At 38.1% G+C, this 20390-nt stretch overlaps 1 protein-coding gene across 2 annotated transcripts in view; it reads right to left on the reverse strand.

The window, feature by feature from the left end:
* USP12 (ubiquitin specific peptidase 12) overlaps positions 1 to 18738 on the reverse strand; it is a 134334-nt gene extending 115596 nt beyond the window's left edge. The window contains exon 1 of one of the 2 annotated variants that reach the window (XM_056794703.1): positions 18198 to 18738. Coding sequence is in view for 1 of the 2 variants with exons in the window: in XM_007495253.3 (XP_007495315.1) it covers positions 18198 to 18245 (48 nt within the window). In the remaining variant the exon portion in view is untranslated. The remainder of the gene's footprint in view (positions 1 to 18197) is intronic. The other variant, XM_007495253.3, reaches the window with a different exon arrangement.
* Positions 18739 to 20390: the final 1652 nt, after the last annotated feature.

Below are 20390 nucleotides of genomic sequence, written 5' to 3' on the forward strand. Positions count from 1 at the left end.
GGATTTATGCCTTCAAGTGGGAATCTCAGGGTCAAAAAGTTTGAACACATGGACTCTTTCTTAGCAGAATTCCAATGCATTCCAGAATGATTGACTAATTCACAGTTCCAATACTGCATTAGTTTGCCTATCTTTCTGTAAACTCCTCCAACCTGACCTTTTTCCATATTTTTGTCATCTTCCAATTGCTGGACCAGAGGAAAAATTTCAGTGTAGTTTCAATATGATTTTATCTTATTAGTGACTTGGAGCATCATTTAATATGTTAGCAATTTGTTCTTTTGAGAATTCTAATGTCCCATTCCTTGATCAGCTCACATATATGTTAATTATAAATAGATAGATAGAGATAAGATAGAGATTTGTATTATCAGACCCCTATGAGAAGTATTTAATGCAATGATTTTCCCCATTCAAACAGTTCCCTTTTTATAACCTGGTTACAATGATTTTGTTTCTGCAAAAACTTCTCAATTTTACATAATCAAAATTACTTGTTTAATCTTTTTGCAACAGCCTTTAGTCCTTGTTTGATTAAGACTTCTTCGCCCTACCCATACCTATAAAAGATGCAATTTACTTCTTCCCTTTATTAGTCAGGTCATTATATCTATTTTTAGTCAATTATGGCATATGGGTTAAGTCTAATTTTTGACAGACTTCCAGTTTTAACAACAGTTCTTACTAAGCAGGAAATTTTCTCCCAAGTAATTGATGTTCTCAGGTTTATCAAATTCTGGGTTGAGTAAAATTGTTTCCATTTCTTTTTTCTAGTGTTGTCCACAGATTTAATGTTTTTATTTTTTAAACTAGTATCAAATACTTTTGATAATCACTGCTTTAAAGCATAATTTGTGGTATGGAGGGTGCCATTCTCTCTTTAATCCTGTTTGTTTCATTATTTCCCTTGAGATTCTAGACTTTTGTTTTTACAAAGAAGTTCTGTTTTTATTTTGTATAACTATCAAGAATTTCCTTGATAGTTTGGTATAGCACTAAATCTGTAGAATAAAATAGATATCCTCTTTATTTTATTTTAGTAGCCCAAACATGGACAATGAATATCACTCCAGTTGTTTAGTTTTATTCTTTTAAGGAGTTTTATAATTGCATTTATATATGCCTTTAGTGTCCCTTGCTGGACTGCCTCTAGGATAGTGTATTCATTTTTGTTATTTTGAATAAGACTTCTCTTTATATTTCCTTCTGGCTTTTATTATTGCTTTGTGGAAATAGTATTGATTTATGTGAGTTTATTTTGTATCCTACTAATTTATAATTTCTTGTCTTACAATTATAGTTCTAGAAATAAAAATTGTATAAATTCTAACATTTCTAAAACTATCAAATAAGCACTGGAGAAAGGAAGCATTCTCCTTTACCCCCACCTCCTGCATTTATGGATAAAGCTTCAATTTTTTTAAATTGCAAACAATGCTAATTTTTTGGTATGAGATTTATTAGATATATTTTTCTGTAATTGAATATTTTATAATTTTGTAAATAATTCTCCATGTCTTTTAAGTTCTCATTTTTGTGGGCTTATAACTACAAATGTCCATGTGCTATCATTATTCACCTCTGAATACTATGTAATAAGCAAACAAACAACAATGAACATTCTTCCAAGTGAACCTTCTTAAAAATTACTACATTAATCAACAGACACAACTTTATTTTTTTTTTTACTCCAATCTCTCAAGGTCCAATTAGTTTCTACTTGTCCATGAAGTCTTCCTTTACTTAATTCTAAGTGACTAATTCCTCCTCTGGATTTCCATACCACCTGTAAGTTATATAATCATATGGCACTAATAAGAATGCCCTGTTAGTTATATTTTCACCTATATTGGTCAGTTCCCCAACTTTCCTGGTACTCATCATAGCACTAACAATAAACAGCATGTAGTTAAGTGTTCAATAAATATTTCTTGAATGAAAAAGTCTTTTATTTTACTGTTCTACCCCACTTTCAGGAAAGCAGAGGAAACAATAAATTTTTTTTAAATCCTTACCTTCTGTCTTGGAATCAATAATATTTATTGGTTCTAAGGCAGAAGAGTGATAAGGGCTAACATGGTTAGGAAGTGTCTGAGGCCAGATTGGAACCTAGGACCTTCCATCTCTGGGCCTGGCTCTCAATCCACTGAGCCACCTAGCTGCCCCCTAACCTATACATTTTTTTAAAAGGTATATTTCATGGAAAACAAAGTATAACAAATCCAATAACATTTTGTTTGAGATGTTTCAAACATTTTCCTACATGTGGGTTATTTTATGGGGGGAAAAATGTTGAGGTCAAATTTTTGGCAACAAATTCCAAAAATTCCAAATCTTTGGGTCTCTCTTAAGTTAGTTAAGTTAACTTAATTTTAATTAACTTAAGTTAATTAAAACTTGCTATATAAACTCAACACTATAATGTTCTCAGTCCTATATATTAACTTACTATGAAATGCCAAAATAAAAAGCAAGATTCATTGCTTTTCAAAGATAAAAGCCTACCCTACTACAACATAAAACAAATCACTAAACACTTAACACTAGGTGAATTCTCATACCAATGACACATTACAAATTCTTATTAGTATTTAACCTCAAATTTGTGGAATATTCCAGATAGTGTTTTTAAATACATTAAAGGACATCATTACTTCAGACAAAGATTAAAAAAAAAAGGGTAATCATAAAAAATGAGAAGCACTGAGTTATACCAATTCATATGAGGATGCTCTATTTTACATCTTACACTTCACACAAATGTCAGCATTTAACTCCCCAAAACTAGATCCTACTTCGGTCAGTTTTTAGTAAAAGCATTCAAAGATTCAGTAAGTTTTTTTCCAAAGCTAATCAAAACTATATATATCCTCTTTCTTAAGAGATTTATAATACATTTTTTAAACCAAATTCTTATGTTATATATCCAACAATTATGGGTTGCTATAATGAATCTTCAATACACATAATTATGGCATAGTAGTATATGGATTTAAATAACATTTCCTTCTAAGAAACTTAAATTATTGCATAGACATCTAATTAATCTCTCAATATGACTGATAGAAAGACTACAAAATTTATATGGGATAACTAAAGGCAGATTCTATCATTGCATTATAGGCCACCAAAATTTTATTACAGTAATTGATACAGAGTAAGTTTAATAAGGTTATGGGTGTTTTACATGAATGTAAATTTAACATATTACCCTCAAAGAATTCTTGGAAAAGTCTAAATTCTATGGAGTAAACACAGCCTATTGCTGGAAAGAAAAAAGGGATTAATTTTGTTTTCATACCTAATTCTCAAGGATAAAAGAAATTATGTATGAATTATAAAATCTCCCAGTAATACATTTCCTAGACTCAAACTGCCAAGATATTTTTCTAATGATTGCAAATACTAAATATTAGACCATCACTTGTATTCCCAGACAAAGTAAATAGTAAAGATATATTATGCAAACTTGTAAAAATAAACATAATTCTTTCTGACTTGTGTCTACCTTGATATTAATAAGGGAATCAAACAAGACTATCCCTTCTTAATATTTTGAAGTAGCTTGTAAAATTTTGACATACACTAGTAGAAGAAAGCCTGAATCAAATGCTTTATAATAATTTATCATAAATTTTAATTTTTTATAATCAAAAGTAGATACAAGATTCTTTTCCCCTAAATCAAACTAACACTTTTCACCCAGTGCAGCATCCAAGTCAAAGAATGCCCTCCAGATACTCCTATTTGCAGAGTACATTGTGCTGATTACATTAAAGCTAGGAACAATGCTGTACATCCTAAATGAGTACCATAATCATTCCAGAGTTTGAGCTAACATCCCAAGTTAAAAAAAAAAATGCCTACTATGAGAATACAATGCTCAGTTGGATAGACAACCCTTAGACCATTTACATCAGTATATACCTTGAACAAACAATACAAATGGACAGTAAGTTGGGCCTATTATTGAAAAGGAGGAAAAGAGCAAATTAGGTTATCTTTGGAAAACTGCAAGGTTATTCTAAGGACCCCACTTTATCACCCTGAAGCAAAGGCCTATCTTTTTTTTTTTTTTAAACCTTTCATTTTACAATCAATACTGTGTATTGTTTCCAAGGTAGAAGAGCAATAAGGGCTGGGCAATGGGGGTTAAGTGACTTGCCCAGGGTCACACAGCTAGGAAGTGTCTAAGGTCAGACTGAACCTAGAACTCCATTTCTAAGCCTGGCTTTCAATCCACTGATCTACCCAGCTGCCCCCAAAACCTAGATTTTTATTACAAATACCAATATTCTTGTGGTATGATGTTCCACAGCTGTGAATCATGGAATAAAACCCTCTCCAAAGATCTGAAGCACAGAGTTAAAGATGTAGAGGGATTTCCATGGTAGGAACAGTGGTGAAAAAGACATATCAATGATTGAAAAAAGATCTGTTGAATGAGGCAAGAACAACAAATGTTCTGGGTTCTGTAGTATGTGGCATATACTACAATGTATCCTCTCAATGTCAGGAAAACTCAAAGAAAATTATTGGCAAGCTAAGTGGACTCCTAGTGGCTAATTTATATGGGTACATGGAAGAGTTGTATACTCTAGCCAGGATAGTCTACAAGGACTGTGAAAAACAAACAGACTCAAGAGTAGTTATTAACAGTTCTATGTTGGCCTAGAAGGATTCAAATAGAATGCATGTCCCTGAGCTGTTTAACATTTTTACTGGATAAAGAAAAATATAAACAAATACCTATCAGATCTCCAGTAGAGCAGATGTGGTTGTGCAGTGGGAAAGAATGAGAAATGCTTTTAAAAAGTGCTCTGAAATTCATTTTTAAATGCTTTGAGATATTAAATGCTTTTTTACTAGTTAGCAAATACTGCCAAATGATGAGGATTCCATCATTTTCTCCTTTTCTCTCAGGTGATAAGAATTTGCCTGATGTTGGGGGGAGGGGAGGAACACATCTAAGCTAAACTTGAAGGTCAACAGAAAACGTTATGACTTTCTCCCAGTTGATAACAGCTTTGCAAGGCTGAGAAAGGACACCCAAACAACCTTGAAAGCTGGCAAACTGGACATAGGAGGGAACATGCACACTGGTTATCTTTGCAATTAAGAAGAAATCTTTATGATTAGAGGGAAACCCCCAAGCCTTGCACATGCCCCTTTCCTCTTTTCATGCCCTAAAATTCACCTCATTCCATAATCAACCCCTAAAACATACCCTACCTAGGAATGTTTATACCCTCTCTTCCCCAATTCTCAACCTGAAATTCCTCCTAGAATGCCCAGAAAAGGAATAATCAGAGGAAAAGTGAAGAATTTCCAAGTATGGGAGGAGAAAATCCCCCAGACTCTCAATAAAAATCTAGAAACCTGAATTCCAGCAGCAGCACAAGTTCCTGGGGCGCTTGGGGCTAAATCATTCATAACCAACTTGTTTCCCCGTGCCCCCTCCCCCACTTTGCCCAGACCTGCCCAGTTGCACCAGGGGCTGGAGAGCAGCCACAAAGTGGGGTGGCCTCTCCCCAAGAGCGCAAAGCAGTTTTTTTTTTCCCAAATGCAGCATTTTTGTCCAGAGCAGTTTTTTTTCAGCAGTGGTTTTTCTTTCACCGCTCTGGTCATTCTAAACTTAGCGATTGCACCCAATAAAAACTATACTTCCTGCCATGAACAGTATGAATTTTTAGTTCTTGGGACAAACCCAGCATCCACCACTCTCAAACTGCAACACAGTCAATACATTACAAGATAGTCAAGATCTTGATAGAACACTGGGCTGAATCTCATTAAACAAAATTCAATAAAAATAAATGCAAAGTTTTACAACTGAGTTCAAGCAATTAATTTCCCCAAGTATAACACAAAGGAGAAATGGCTAGATATCAATCTGTCTTGAGATAGATCTGAAGTATTACTGGACTAAAACCTCAATGTGTCAGTAATGTGATATGGCAACTAAAAGAGTTTATATTTTAGGCTGCAATGAAAGGTATCATTTCCAAGAATAAGATGACAATAATCTTGATATACTGTGCCCTGGGTCTGACAAAAACTGGAGTATGTTCAGTTATAGGTACTATATTTTAGAAATGACACTGAAAAGTTAAGAGGAATGAAAAACGGTGTAAGGCCTTTTTTGTCAATATGAGAAACAATTGAAGGAAGTAGGGGTATTTAGTCTAGAAAAGACTAGGGAGGTGATTGGGAGAGAGGGAAGGAAGAAGAGGCATGACAGCTGTCCTTAAGGTCCTGACAAAATTTCTTCCAGAAGAGGGATTAAACTTGTTCTGTAGATCCTAGAGAGCAGAATCAGAAGCAATCGCAGGAAACTGAAGAGGCCAATTTGCCTTTCAGAAAAGCTTCCGAACAATCAGAGCAAACATTAAGTGGAATGATAGGCTTTTGACTGGATGGACAACTACTTGTAGTGGGCATTCTTTAGGAAAACTTACATTGCCACTAAGATCTCTTTCAACTTAAAGTTCTGTGATTCTATATAATTATACTTTCTATAACAATTTGCTGGATTGTTATTTACATCAGTACTGTTGGCTTTCTGATGCATTCAATCAAAAAAAGCATTTATTAAGCTCCTACTATGTGCCAGGCACTGTGCAAAAAAACTGAGGATACAAAAAGAGACAGAAGTCATTCCCTGTCCTCGAAGAGCCTACACTCTAATGAGATAGACAAACATCCAAATATATACAAAGATACACATAGGGTTAATAAGAAATCATTAAAAATCATTAAAAGAGAGAAAGCTCTGGAATTAAAAGGTGGTAGGAAAGCCTCTGGGAGAACGTGGGATTTTCGCTGAAACTTAAAGGAAGCCACAGAGAGCAGTAATCAGAATGGAGGGAAAGCATTCTAGGCATGGAAAATAGAGAAAATGTACAGAGATGGAGTATCTTATTTGTGGAACAGCCAGGAAGCCAGTGTCAGCCATCAAATTCAAAAGATCATTGCAAAGGTGAAATCAGCAGGCCTAGGCAAGAAATTGAACATGGAGAGTAGGAAATAGTGAAGAGTCAAGGATGAGTCTGAGGTTGAAAGTCTAGTGATTTTGCCATCTACAGTAATAGAAAAGGTGGAAGCAGGGGAAAGAGTTTAGGGGGGAAAATAATGAGTTTTGTTTTGGATGTTTTGAATTTAAGATGTTTACTAGCCATCTAGTCTGAAATGTCTAAAAAGAGACTAGGCTGGGAAAGAGGAAGATTTAAAAATCATTGGCATAGAAATGATAATTAAATCTATGGTAGGCAATGAGATCACCAAGTAGTAGAGGGAGAAAAGAGGGTTCAGAACAAAACCCTGAGGGACACCTACAGTTAGAGGACATAATCTGGAGGTGGGTCCAACAAAGACAGAGAAGGAGCAGTGAGATTACTTAGGAGGAAAACGAAGAGTGTTCCAAAAACTTAGAAGAGAACAGCAAGGAGGAGAGAGTACTGAACAGTGTCAAATGCTACAAAGAAAAGAATGAAGATTGAGAAAATCCACTGAGGGCAGCTAGGTGGCCCTTACTACTCTTCTGTCTTGGAACAGATATTGATAACGATTCTTAGAAGGATTAAAAGAGAAACAGAGACAGAAAAGACCACTGAATTTGACAGCTAGGATGTTATTAGTCATTTTAGAGAGAGTACTTTTGGTGGAAATGATTAGGTTAGGAGGCAGATTTTAAGTGAATACTACTATAATACCACAGGAATTACCAAATTAATTTAGCCATAAAATTCTTTGGGGCTTAAAATATATTGACAGAACCCAGAAAAAGATCCTCTAGAGGTTTATTGTGTGAGATAAATTACCACTTAGTGTCTTATTTCAGACATTGGGGGACAAGGAATACAGCACAGTATTAAGGAGAAATAAGGGGGAAGAGAATGTATGTGAAAACAGCATGAGAGTATCAATATGTTGCATCTGAAATTGAATGTGGGGATGATCTGTAGAAGCTATCTGTCAAATACAAGGTATGAGGAAAGGTGGTAAAGAGTAAATCAAACCCTGAAAAATCCATGTTATATGTATCAGAAGGGCTAGGAAGAATATATCAAACATGACTAGCACAACTGAAAGAATATGGGGGAACTAAGGGATATAAACGTGTATATCAAACAGTCTATAAGGGGAATTAGGTTTGCGTAATAGGACTGTGAAAGAGTACAATGAAAATGGAAAGAAACTGGGAAGACAGTGTGAAGCAACATCTTTTGGATATGTGTGTGAAAAAAACAAGGGCCTAGTTTCTGAAAGACAGGGAAGAAGAGACAGAGGAAAGGAAGAGCAGAGGGGAACAAGAGTTAATTATGTGCCAGGCATTGTGTTAAGCACTTTACAAATAGGATCTCATTTGATTATTGCTATTATTATACCAATTTTACAATTGAGAAAACTGAGACAAACAGAAGTTAACTGACTTGCCTAGGGTCACACTGCTAGTAATTATGACCTTAAAATAAGTCCTTGTTTTCAAGGCCACCATTCTATCCACTGTACCCCCTAACAACCAGATACAGCTGAGCTCTGAAATGAATGAAAACAAGTAAAAGAGGGTAGGATACAAAAGGAGATTGCTTCTCCCATCTGCAGGCAAGGATTAAAAAAAAATCAAAATACCAAGTTTGTCCCATGGTGTTTACACAGAGGCAGCTGATGAAGGAAGTATATGTCAGGAGGTAGGAAGGCTAAGTGGGACCGTTTGAGAAGGTAGTGTTTGCTCTCTAATGGGAAAAAAAAATGGCCAAATGTAGCTGCAAATGTAGAAGGTTTTGGTGGGAAAGAGTTATGTCCAGAAGATAGTTACAAAAAATTTCTAAAAACTACAGGCAGCCTTGTGGCTGACTAGAAGAGGGCAAGACAATACCTGTCTTTGCCGGGTGATTATCCTGCCCAGGTATAGTGTTTGATTAGAAATCAGAATAGAAAGCCAGGAGAGAGAAGACAGCAATAACTATCTGGCCAGGAGGCAAGAACTAGAGAGGTACTTCAGCCCTACTTGCTAGCTACAGAGGGAAAGGAGAGATAGAAGCACTGCAAAACTGGAGAGATGGCCTATATGATCCAAGCAAAGATGTAGGAACTACAATAGGTGAAGATTCCCATTCCTCACTCCAGCAGTAGAAAAATTTTACCATTACTTTCCCTTTTAGAAATCTTGGTCAGAATGTTCTCAGGATCCATACTACTAAAGGGAATGAGATTCAATAATCACTGGGAATATGAACTTGAGAGATTCAATAATCACTGGGAATATGAACTTGAGCTGGAATTGTTTTCTATTGTGTTGCAATTCCCTCTCAGTCTGGCACTCAATCCACTGAGCCCCCTAACTGCCCCCACAAACAGGATAAACTTAAGAACTTAAGTCCTGGACTTAGATGCAAAAATCTAAGCAAGTATGCAATGCAGACAATATGATTAGGATGCAGTTCATACAAAAAAAGATCTAGGGGTTTTGACAAGTACAATGTCAACAACATGAACTACAAATACTAGTATAATCTTAATGCTATAATCAATCCACAAATGTTTATTAACTATTTAATATGTATATATGTTTGTGTTGTATATCTATGCACATGGACATACATATTACATGTATGCAAAATAAATGCAAGGGGAGATCAGGAAAGGTTTTATGTATGTAGTGGCATTTGATTTAAGTTATGAAGTACACAAGGGGCTCTGGAGCTAAAGTGAAGAAGTAGTACATTACAAGAATAGGTAACAGCCAGTATAAAGGCACACAAATGGGAAATGGAGTGTCAGTTGCAAGCAAAAGATTGCTGGACCAAATAGAAACATGAAAAAAGAGTAATGTAAAATGAGGCTGGAAACATAGGAGCCAGGTTGTAAAGAACTTTAAATGCCAAATCAAAGAATCTGTATTTGATACTAAAAGCAATAGGAAACCACTAGAGTTGCTCAGGTAAGAGAATGACATATTTGCTTTAGGAAAATCGGTATTGAAAATGATGTAGCACCTTGGAGAAGAAATGAGGCTTCAGGAAGGGACAGCAATTAGGAGGCCATTGTAAATAGTCCATTAATGGAAGCACAGTATCCAAAACAAAGGAAGTGATAGTCCTACAATACTCTGACCATTACTTTGATGACATCTGGACTATTGTGTCCAATTCTGAGATATCACATTTTAGACACACATTAACAACCTGAAACATTTCCAAAGGAGTATGAGGAAACCCCAAACTATGTCAAATTAGGATCAATTTTAAAAACAAATGTTTACCCTGGAAAAGACTTAGAAGACTTGGTGTTCACATATCTGAAGGACTGACTCATGAGGAAAACACCAACACTAAGTTCATTCTGTTTGGCTCTAAAGGGAGAGTTTGTCACCACTATGAAAGATTCCAGATCAACACAACTTCATAACAATTAAGGCTGCCCAATAGAATGGGTTTGCTGCAAATATATTTAAGTTCCCTGTCAGGGAGGACTCTTTATGCAGAGGCTGATAACTATATGTCAGGGATATTTTTGAAATGATTTACACTGTCAGTGGAGATGAAACTAAATTAGCTCGGAGATCTTTTTCAGCTCTGTAATTCTGATTCTTCTGGAGTACTAAAAACGCCCTGTGGTGAATGGAATGTTATAATGCTTATTCTGAATTGTTCTACCAATAAACCTTCTCAACTCTCCCAAAATATTCACTTTCAATGTTTAAACAACTATGTAACAAGCTTCTTTACTACCCAGGTTTTATTACTTTCCTAAATGGATGTTTAAGTAAATGCTACAGGGTGATTAATATACCCAAATGTTTTAATTATATCACTTTGAAATACAAAATTGTAAGATGACATTAAAACCACAGAAGTACTTTTTTCCCTACCAAAAAAAGTAATTTTTCATTTTTCTTTAACCAGGCTTGTGATTTCATTCTATATACAGGAAAGTACCAATTGAGAAAACTACCCCCCTACCAATGCCCATTATCAGCACCTACTCTACAACTTAAAAGTCTTAGCTCACAGAAATTCTTTGTGTTACTCATTCAGCTCAAATCCTTACTCAGACATTTACTAGCTGTGTGATACTAAGCCTCAGTTTCATCATTTGTAAAACTAAGATAAATAGCACCCACCTCAGTGGGTTGTTGTGAGGATCAAATAAAGTAGTGTGTAGATTGCTTTAGAAACATTAAAATGCAATATAAATTCTAGTTGTTAAAAAAAAAAATTCTTCACTAACTACCTGGGACACTGAAAGGTTAAGTAGCTTGTCCAAAGTGATACAGCTAATATAATATCTGTCAGAGATGAGACTGAAACACAGGCCATCAAGACTCCAAGGTCATCTCTCTACCCACAATCTCTTCTTTTTCTTGACTCATATGCATCAAGCCTAAACTCTACAACTCTGACCTGTGTGTGACACAATACCAATTTCTCTGCATCCTTCACTCCTCTCTCTAATTCACACAATTACTAAACTGAAATTCCTAAAGGGCAGATCTGATCATAACACTATTCTATGTAAAAAATTTTTGTGTCTCCCCCAGCTATAGGATAAAATACAAATTCTGTTTGCTATTTATAGCCTTTCCAAATCTGGATTTAATCTCTTTCCAGGCTGATTATACATTACTCTTCATCACTTATTCTACATTCCAGACAAACAATTTCTGCTGCTCCCCATATGTGGCAATTTTTCATAACTTTACATAGGTCATCCAGCAGACCTGAAATGACTTCCCTCCTATTTGGCTCTTGAGTCCCTAGTTTCTTTCAAACACTACTTTCTTTAAGAGGTCTTCCCCCAAGAAATCTACTATTTTGTATAGACCCTGAAGTAACTACTTGTGTGTGAATATATTGCATTCCCCTTGGCTCACAAGCTATAATTCAAAGGTCTCTTTTTTTCATTTAAATCTTAGCATTTCTGCATTTGTCAGGCCTAGAAGTGTCTTAAAAGCACATATAAATTCCTGACTATTGTAATTCAACAAGCATCCCTACAAAGAGTTTATAAGCTAGTAGAAGACATAGAATATGCATTCAAATAATTGTTACAAATTAAGCAGAACTATAGCTCAAAACCAAGGTAAGAGTCCAAGGGCATAAGTGATAATAGATCTACAACTGGAAGAGACTTTTGTCTTTGTTCAGTCCTCTCATTTTAGAGATGAGGAAACTAAGCAACTGGGGAAGGGACTAAGAGACTTTCCTGTAATAACAACAGTTAAGTAAGAAGCAGAACTGGAATTTTAACTCAGGGACTCAAGTTCAGCTCTCTTATTTTTATCTCAGTGAAGACTCAATGGAGAAAGTAGAACTTGAAACATACCTTGAAAGATGGGTAAAATTTCAGAAGTTGAAGATTTGGGGAAGTTACAGGGCAGTGATGGCAAACCTTTTATAGATGGAGTGCCATGTCCCTCTCTACCCCCACTCACCCTCTCTTATCCCAAAACAGGGGAGGGGAGAAACACTCCCATTGGGCAGAGGGGTGGGTGATGAGAGGCACTTGTGGAAAGGGGGGAGGAGTGTGGGCCAAGCACTCTGCTCCCCTCCAGTTATGTGCTATACTATGAACTCTACTCCCCTCAAACCCCAACATGGGAATCATCTTCAACACAGACTCAACAGGCTGCCTCTGCACTGCACCCTCAAGCATGTGAGCCCCACCACCACCACCCTTACCCCAGAGAGGAGAGGGAGGAAGTGCTCCCATCAAGCAGCTAGGCAGGGTGGGGTGTGAAGTGAGGAAATGTCCTCAGGTGCATGGAGAGAGGGAGAACAGCTCTACCTCAGTCCCTCTGGCTTTCTAGTAAGGAATTCTGGCAGGCCACTGCAGGTGTTCCCACAGAGAGGGCTCTGTGTGCCCTTTTTGGCATGTATGCCATAGATTCACCATCACTGTTACAGGGTATGCATTCCAGATAGAAGCAAAAGCATGGGGTAAGAAAAAAATGAGTAATAGTGAGAAATCTAGGGAAAGTATGAAATTAGAAAGGTAGATATCAGCAAGACTGGAAAAGCCTAAAAAGCTTGGCTAAAGATTATGGATTAACATAATAGCCTTGTACATGCAAATGAAACTATTATTCAACCAATAGCAAGATATTGATTGTGGTGGTGTTTTTTCTCCTAATGATGATATTACATTAGGTCATCCATGTAGCCTACCTTTAGATAAAAGGACACAAATTTGAAAGTGTAGCCAGAGTTAAGACATTCATTCTGAAAATTACAGAATCTGAGAATTGGAAGGGACCTCAACAGCCATTCATTTCAAAATAAATCTCCAGTATATCATATCTGACAAGTAGTTATCCTACTTCTTTTCTGAAGATTCACCCCACCAAAAAAAAAAAAGGAAAAATATTTCTCAAAGTATCCCATTCTACTAGTAAATTCTAAGGGGATTCTACTATAATAGAATTATGTCAGGGATTTCTACAGCTCTAATAGCAAGTTTTTTTGTTTGTTTTTTGCATTAAGACCAAATATGCCTCTTAGCAACTTTCATACACAGTTCCTGGTTCTACACTCTGGGGATCATCAGAACAAGTATAACCCCTCTTTGAAATGACAGAAATATTTAAAGGCAACTATCTTGTTTCCACTCTTTTCCCCAAAGCTAAACATACCCAAGTTGGTTCAAGTGATCCTCATGTGACATGTATTCATGGTCCTTAAGCATCTTGGTTACCCCCTCCAGCTTATCAAAATGGGGTCCAGGAATACACACAATGATCTAGGCAAGAACTAACAAGAACTGGGGGTGGGAGGACCATCACCTCCTTATTCCTTGAAATTATACCTCTTTAAACACCTCTCAAGGTGATTATAACTTTCTTGCCATGTCACACTGACTGGTTCTTATTAAGCATGTAATTCACCAATAACACCCCATTGTCTATTTGAAAATAACCACAGTACTTTCTCATCATGCTCCCCCAACCTAGTCTTGTCAAGTTATTTTTTTAATCCAAACATAAGATTTCATAAGGTTTATCTTACTAAATCAGCCCAATATTCTAGACTTAACAAGTTGATGTCTAGATTCTAATTCTGTTATCCAATGTGGTAACTATTCCTCCCAGTCTGGTGTCATCTGCAAATCTAATAGGTATGCCATCTATATCTTTACCCAAGTTATTGTTTTAAAAACAAAAGAGTTAAGAATAAATCCCTGGGGCATTCCTTGGGAAACGTCCCACCAAGATGACATTTAATCTGGCCAGGAAAATAGTTCTGAATCCATCTAAATGTGTGTATAGGAATCAAAATCAAATTCACTGGCCTATAGTTTAAAGACACTTTCAAGAAAGCAAAGAAAACAATGGGATACTTTTGAAATTGAAATTAAATTCTAATTCATTCATTCAAAAGTTGTCTACTATTTAAAATGCACAGCTAAAAATTTCACATATTCCCACTCCTAGCCTTATAAAATTACCTGGATTACACTGTAATGCTTCTTGAAACCCTGGCCTCACTAATATGTTCTATTTGTGCTGCCTTGTTGGTAAATCTAACAAAGTCCTTACTTTAAAAAAACAAACAAACAAAAAAAAACATGAATTGTGTTCATCCTAAAATACAGAAACAAACAAACAAAAAAACAAAACCCTTGTATATCTACAAATAATTAGCCTAAAGGAGATTTAGAAAGCAAATGTAAATAACAAATTTATTAACAGAAATAATGATACAGCATTTTAAAATCTGTAAGGTGCTTCATATAATCAATTGAGCCTCACAATGACTTTAAGGTAGTTATTACAGATATTATCTACATTTTATAGATGAAGAAACTGAGGGTTCACTGAGCTTACTTGTGGTCATATAGCTACTAAAGTGCCAGAAGTAGAATTAGAGCCCATGTCTTCCTGGGTCCAAGTCATGTTTAATTCTCTATAGAGAAAAACTTCTCCACAGACTTCCCAAATCCTAAAAAAACAGCAACATTTGAAAAATAATCCATTTAGATGAGTTACACATTTTTCTTAATTCCACATATACTTTTTAAAATAGACATCTGATGATCTTGTTCTGCTATTTTGGTTCTCTTTTTCAAAGATTCGTAGCACATTATTAATGTGCCATCTGATTTAAAGTGTTTTTCAAGCTCCGATCTTTCATTCCTTGAAGATATACAAATTAAAAGAAACTGCCACATTCTAACCATAAGAAAAGTTTAGTACCTTATTAGTAATCTTTTAAGAAACTGATGAAGAGAAAAGAACTAAAATAAAAATTTCAAAACCTTAAATTGAGTCCATTTATTTTTCAAAGTAACTTTTTCCATACATATAATCTAAAAGTATAACTGTTTCCATTATTAAGCTGCCTATTGTGAAAGAGGTCTTTCACTTCACATTCACATTACTTCCAGATCTAAATAAATAGCCATATTAAGTGAGCTCCTTGTCATTAACTGTACATTTCAATAGGCATCACAAAATCAACATATCCAAAGGAGAACTCCTCTTTCTCCACAAAACCAACTCCCCTTCCCAATTTCCAAATTCTTTTGAAAAGACTACAATTCTTATAATCACTGGGTTTTGTCCAGGACCTCTCCAAATCCAATCAATTGAAAAATCTTATCTACCCCTATAACTTATTGTGAAGACTATTCCCTTCTCTCTACTCAGAGGGCCACAGCCAGGTTCAAGCCTTTCTCATCTTTCCCCAGGAGAAAATTGCCTCTTGGCTTCTCAACATCCATTCCCTTCCCTCTTCTATCCAATCCAAATAACTACCCAATTGATATTCCTTAAGCATTGACTGATTATCTTTCCTCTCCCAAAGAAGCTGTAGTTAGTTGCATTTGCATTTAGGAACAAATAAGAAATTACAGATTAAGTTCTTCATAATCTAGATACAACTCACCATTACAAATTTACTACACATTCCTTTACTTTACATATTCACAAAAATTGTCTATTTGTGGTTCCCCAGAAAGAGTATCCAATCTCCAATCTCCATGCCTCTTTATACATGCTAAACCCCCTGCTTAAAATACCTATGTCTTTCATGATCTCCCCTAGCCCATGACCATGCCTCTAAATTATTCTGTAAATATGCTCTATTTACTCATAATTTGTTATTTCTCCCACAGAATGTAAGCTCCCTGAGGGCATAAATTATTTTATTTGTTTATGTCTTTGTATCCCCAGTTTATTCTAGTCCTGACACACAAGACACTTAATAAATGTTGATTTAAAGTAATTTATGTCTAAATCAAGGTTTTGAATAGACACTAGTACTTTTCTGTTGTGAAAAGAGAAAAGGTTTTTTTTTTAATTTATCACAGAGAAAACAGAAATATTCCATCCCTATCAGTCTCTCAACAGAGATGCTTTAAATATAAATGGATTTAGTATATTCCAGTATAAATTAAAAGAATATCAATAAAGCTTTTAAAAGTAACTTGTATTTTCAATGACCAGGCTACCCCACCTGTACACAATCACAGTCACCTTTCAGTTGGAAATGGGGGCAAACAGTTTATTACAAGAACTCCTCAGTAAATTAAAAATAGAAAAGGACAGAAAACTCTTGAGTAACAGGCATTTCCAGATTTCACATTTAAACAAACCAGCATATCTTTTCAATTCACAACAGTAACAGGTTGGAGTATCCTTCAAGAGGCAAGAAGCAACTACCCAATCCCATCCATCTCCTCCACCAGGGAGCAATAGATTTCCTTATCAACACATTAAGAATCCGCTTCCAAAGTGCCAAAGCCTACCTAAGAAGACTTCTTTTTCACAATCAGGCAAAACTAGAAATTACACTCCTCCTTCCCTTCCCATTTCCCCCATTTCTTCTCCCACCAAACAATTTGTTTTACTTTAGTTCTATTCATACCACTTCCCTTCTCCCTCTCCTGCAGTCTCCTCTGCCCTCAAACCTCTCATCTTTCCTCCTCTTCCAAAAGATGCCTAATCCCATCAAATCTGCTTCTTCAGGGAATGGGTTATAGAAATTTCATCTCAAAAGTAATTACTCTCAGGATCCACAATTTTCCAATCATCGTCAAAAACCTGGAAAATCTCTTAATTCCATTCCTCACATTAAGAGAAGACTTAATATCCCTACACACAGAGTGAAGAGGAAGCTTCTAGTCTTCCTTTGCATACAGGAGAAATATTTTCCATCACACAAGCTGAGAAGGAAAACTGCACTATATCTCACCCCAAATGCACAAACCTTAAATATCGCACTTGGACCCTCCTCTCGTGCACACATTAAGCTGAGGAGAAAGCCTCCAATATCTTACACACACTCGGAGGGAGGCCTCCTCAATTGCTCTTACACATTCTCTGAGGGAATAAGAGTCCAATATCTCTGTCACACACATGCTGAAGGGAAAGCCTCCAATAGTTTACAAACACATGCGCGCCATCAAACTCGCACACGCATGCTGAGACCTCCAATAACTTATACACATACCTCCAAACTCTCACACTAGCATGCAGAGGGAGAGACCTCCAAAAACTTACACACCCTCACGCACACACTAGCTGATGAAAGGAGAGCCTCCTCAATAGCCCTTACATACTAGCAGAGGAAATAAAAGTGCAATCCCTCTCTCATACATTTAAGGGAAAGCGTCCAATAGCTTACAAACACACGCCTCCAAACACACACTTATTATGCTAAGGGGAAGGCCTCCGATAACTTAAGACACAAAACACAAATACACACACACACACAAAACACAAATACACACACACACACACACACACACGGGGGGAGGAGGGAGGTACAAAACATCCAACGTATTTCTTTCACACCCACATGGTGAGAAAAGCCTCCAGTATTTTACACACACACCGAGATAAGTCTCCACTATTTTTTACACACGCGCGCGCAAACGCATACACCGGCCGGTCCAGAGAGGCCTCTAATGGCTCCCGCCGCCCCAGCGTCCGAGCCCTCCAAAGCCCGCCGGTGCCTCCTCTAACGGCAGCCTCTGCTCGCGTCTCCTCTCTCCTCCGAGGAGCCCATAACCACCGCCCTCGCCCTCCTCCTCGCGTCGCCCGGCCTTGGCCCTGGCCCTAGACCGGGACCGTTCCCGGTCGACCGGGTCCTCTAGCCCCGGGCCGCCCTAGGCCCCGCGGTGTCTGGGGCGGCCGCGGGCAGAGGAAGGTCAGGAGTTCCCGCGGGACGCCCGCTCCCGGCGCAGCTCCCACCTACCATGGTACAGATGGAAGCAAATTTGGAGACTGTCATTAGGATTTCCATCCGCCCAGCGCCATCTTCCACCCAATCACAGCGGCGGCGGCGGCAGCGCCGGGCTCCGAGCACCGGGCGCGGGGGAGGAGGAGCAGGGCAGGGGGGCCGCCGCCCTCACCGCCGGCTGCCCAACAGCCCCAGCCCCGCCGGCTGACTGAAGGACTGGCCGACCCAAAGACCAACCCAAGCAAACGTCGGACCCCAGTGCTCCGGCAGCCCAGCCTCGGCCCCCGCCCCCGGCTCCGGCTCCGGCTCCGGCTCCGGCTCCGGCTCGGGCTCGGGCTGCGGCTCCTCCCCGGCTCAGAGCGCAGCCGCTGCCTCCGGGGCCCGCTCCAGCCCGCCTCGCACCCCGCCCAGCGCGGACTAGGGAGAGAGCTCCGCCGGGGCCCTAATGCCCGGCCAGTCCAGGCAACTCCGGCACCACCCACTCGCCGCGCCCCGGGAACCGACAACGCGAGCGGCCGGCACTTCCTCCGCCTCCGCCCCGCAGCTAGAAGCTAGCAAGCTCCGCCCCCAGTCGCCAGCCCGAGGAGCCCTAGCGGCCGCACGCGCTCGAGGCACCGCCCTCTCCTCCTCCTCCCCACGGGCCGTCAGAACCCCGCCCCCAACGTGTGGTGGGGTAGGGCCCTAGGGGGTGGGGAAGAGCGAAGCCTCCGCCGCTAGCACTTCCCTCCGGGTCCTAGTGCTCTTCGACTAAAGGTTCCCTCCTTTCACTTCTCTAAGAATCGAGGATTTGAGTCCGGGAAGCCTGAGCAACCGAGGTGGCCGAGACAGTTAGGAAGTGGTTGCTAGAAAGTTGGGTGTTTGCCTGATTCACTCTGGCCGTTCAGACCCGGAGGTGGAATTATGGGGCTAAACTCCCAACTCACCCTTGCTCCTAGGTTAAGGATTGAGCAGAGTCAGAGACAAAACTTGTCCTTCCTTTCCTTGCGGTGGGAATGAGAAAAAACTCACTTTGGTTAGCAATAACCCTGACTAACCCAAATCATTTGCAAAGTCTAGTTTTTCTTTCAAAACGGCGTACGTGGGTCGAATGCTTCACGGGAACACAATATTAAAGTTAGAAGAGATCTTGTAAGACCTCAAAGTCCAATCCCCTTATTTTACCGGTGGGGAAACTGAGGTCACAGACTACAAATGATTTCCTCAAAGTACCATACCAAATAAAGAATTAGAGAAAAGTAACGACTCTATTTATATATTTAGCTCGGTGATGTAAGAGGAAGGGTAAGTAATCTGCAAAAAGACAGCCTGCCTGTTGGGTATGAATTTTGATGATGCTTATAAATATACTCTCTAAATATACTTTTCCAGACAGCAAAAATTGCAAAGAGAAGAATGGGATGAGACCCAACAAGGATAACATTACCAAAGGAGACAAAAGGAAGTTGATAAAACTGGGAAGTGGGAGAAAAAATAGACAAGTTTTGTGAAAAGTACATCAAAGTGTAAACTAGTAAAACTGTTTTCTCCTTTCTATTTTTAAAATGTGTCACTTGGAAACTTACTTGTCATTTCAGGCAGCTCAGCTTTAATTTTTCTTGTTTCAGGAAATCAGTTTACTTAAAACTATCCAATAAATTCCCATTTTTAAAAAAGATCAGTTATTTTAAAATACCAGTTTATAGTAGTAATTGAGGGTGGGGGATCAAGCCCAGGTTCTAATGTCTGGTATATTAGAGACTGTACTCAATTGAACCACTATCCCTAAATTAATGGGCCAAAGATATTCAAAGTTTGCTAAGAAGTCAATTTCCATTTTGACTTCCATTATAACATAGTAGATGAATTCCACTAGAGAAAAAAATGTCCCCAGTAAAAAAAAATCAGCATCCACCAAAGTATTTTGCATATCGTAATAAATCCATAAATAGCTGTTTATTTGAACTTAATCTAACCTATCTTCCTTTCTCCAGTGACTTCCCCTTAAACCATCTATATACCATTTCCAGATAAGTCTTCCTAATATACATTCTAGCTCATACCATTCCTCTACAAAAAAAGTATTCAGGGATTCTTTCAGTGCCTGTTAAATAAAATAAAAGCTCTTTAGCTTGACCTTCAAAGCCACCATTAAGCTCCAACCACTTTATCCAACCTCAATTGGCATTGTTGTCCTTCATATTCCCTACTCTCAATACATATTTGCAAGAA

Source organism: Monodelphis domestica, chromosome 4, assembly GCF_027887165.1.
Source record: "Monodelphis domestica isolate mMonDom1 chromosome 4, mMonDom1.pri, whole genome shotgun sequence".
Lineage (NCBI taxonomy): Eukaryota > Metazoa > Chordata > Mammalia > Didelphimorphia > Didelphidae > Monodelphis > Monodelphis domestica.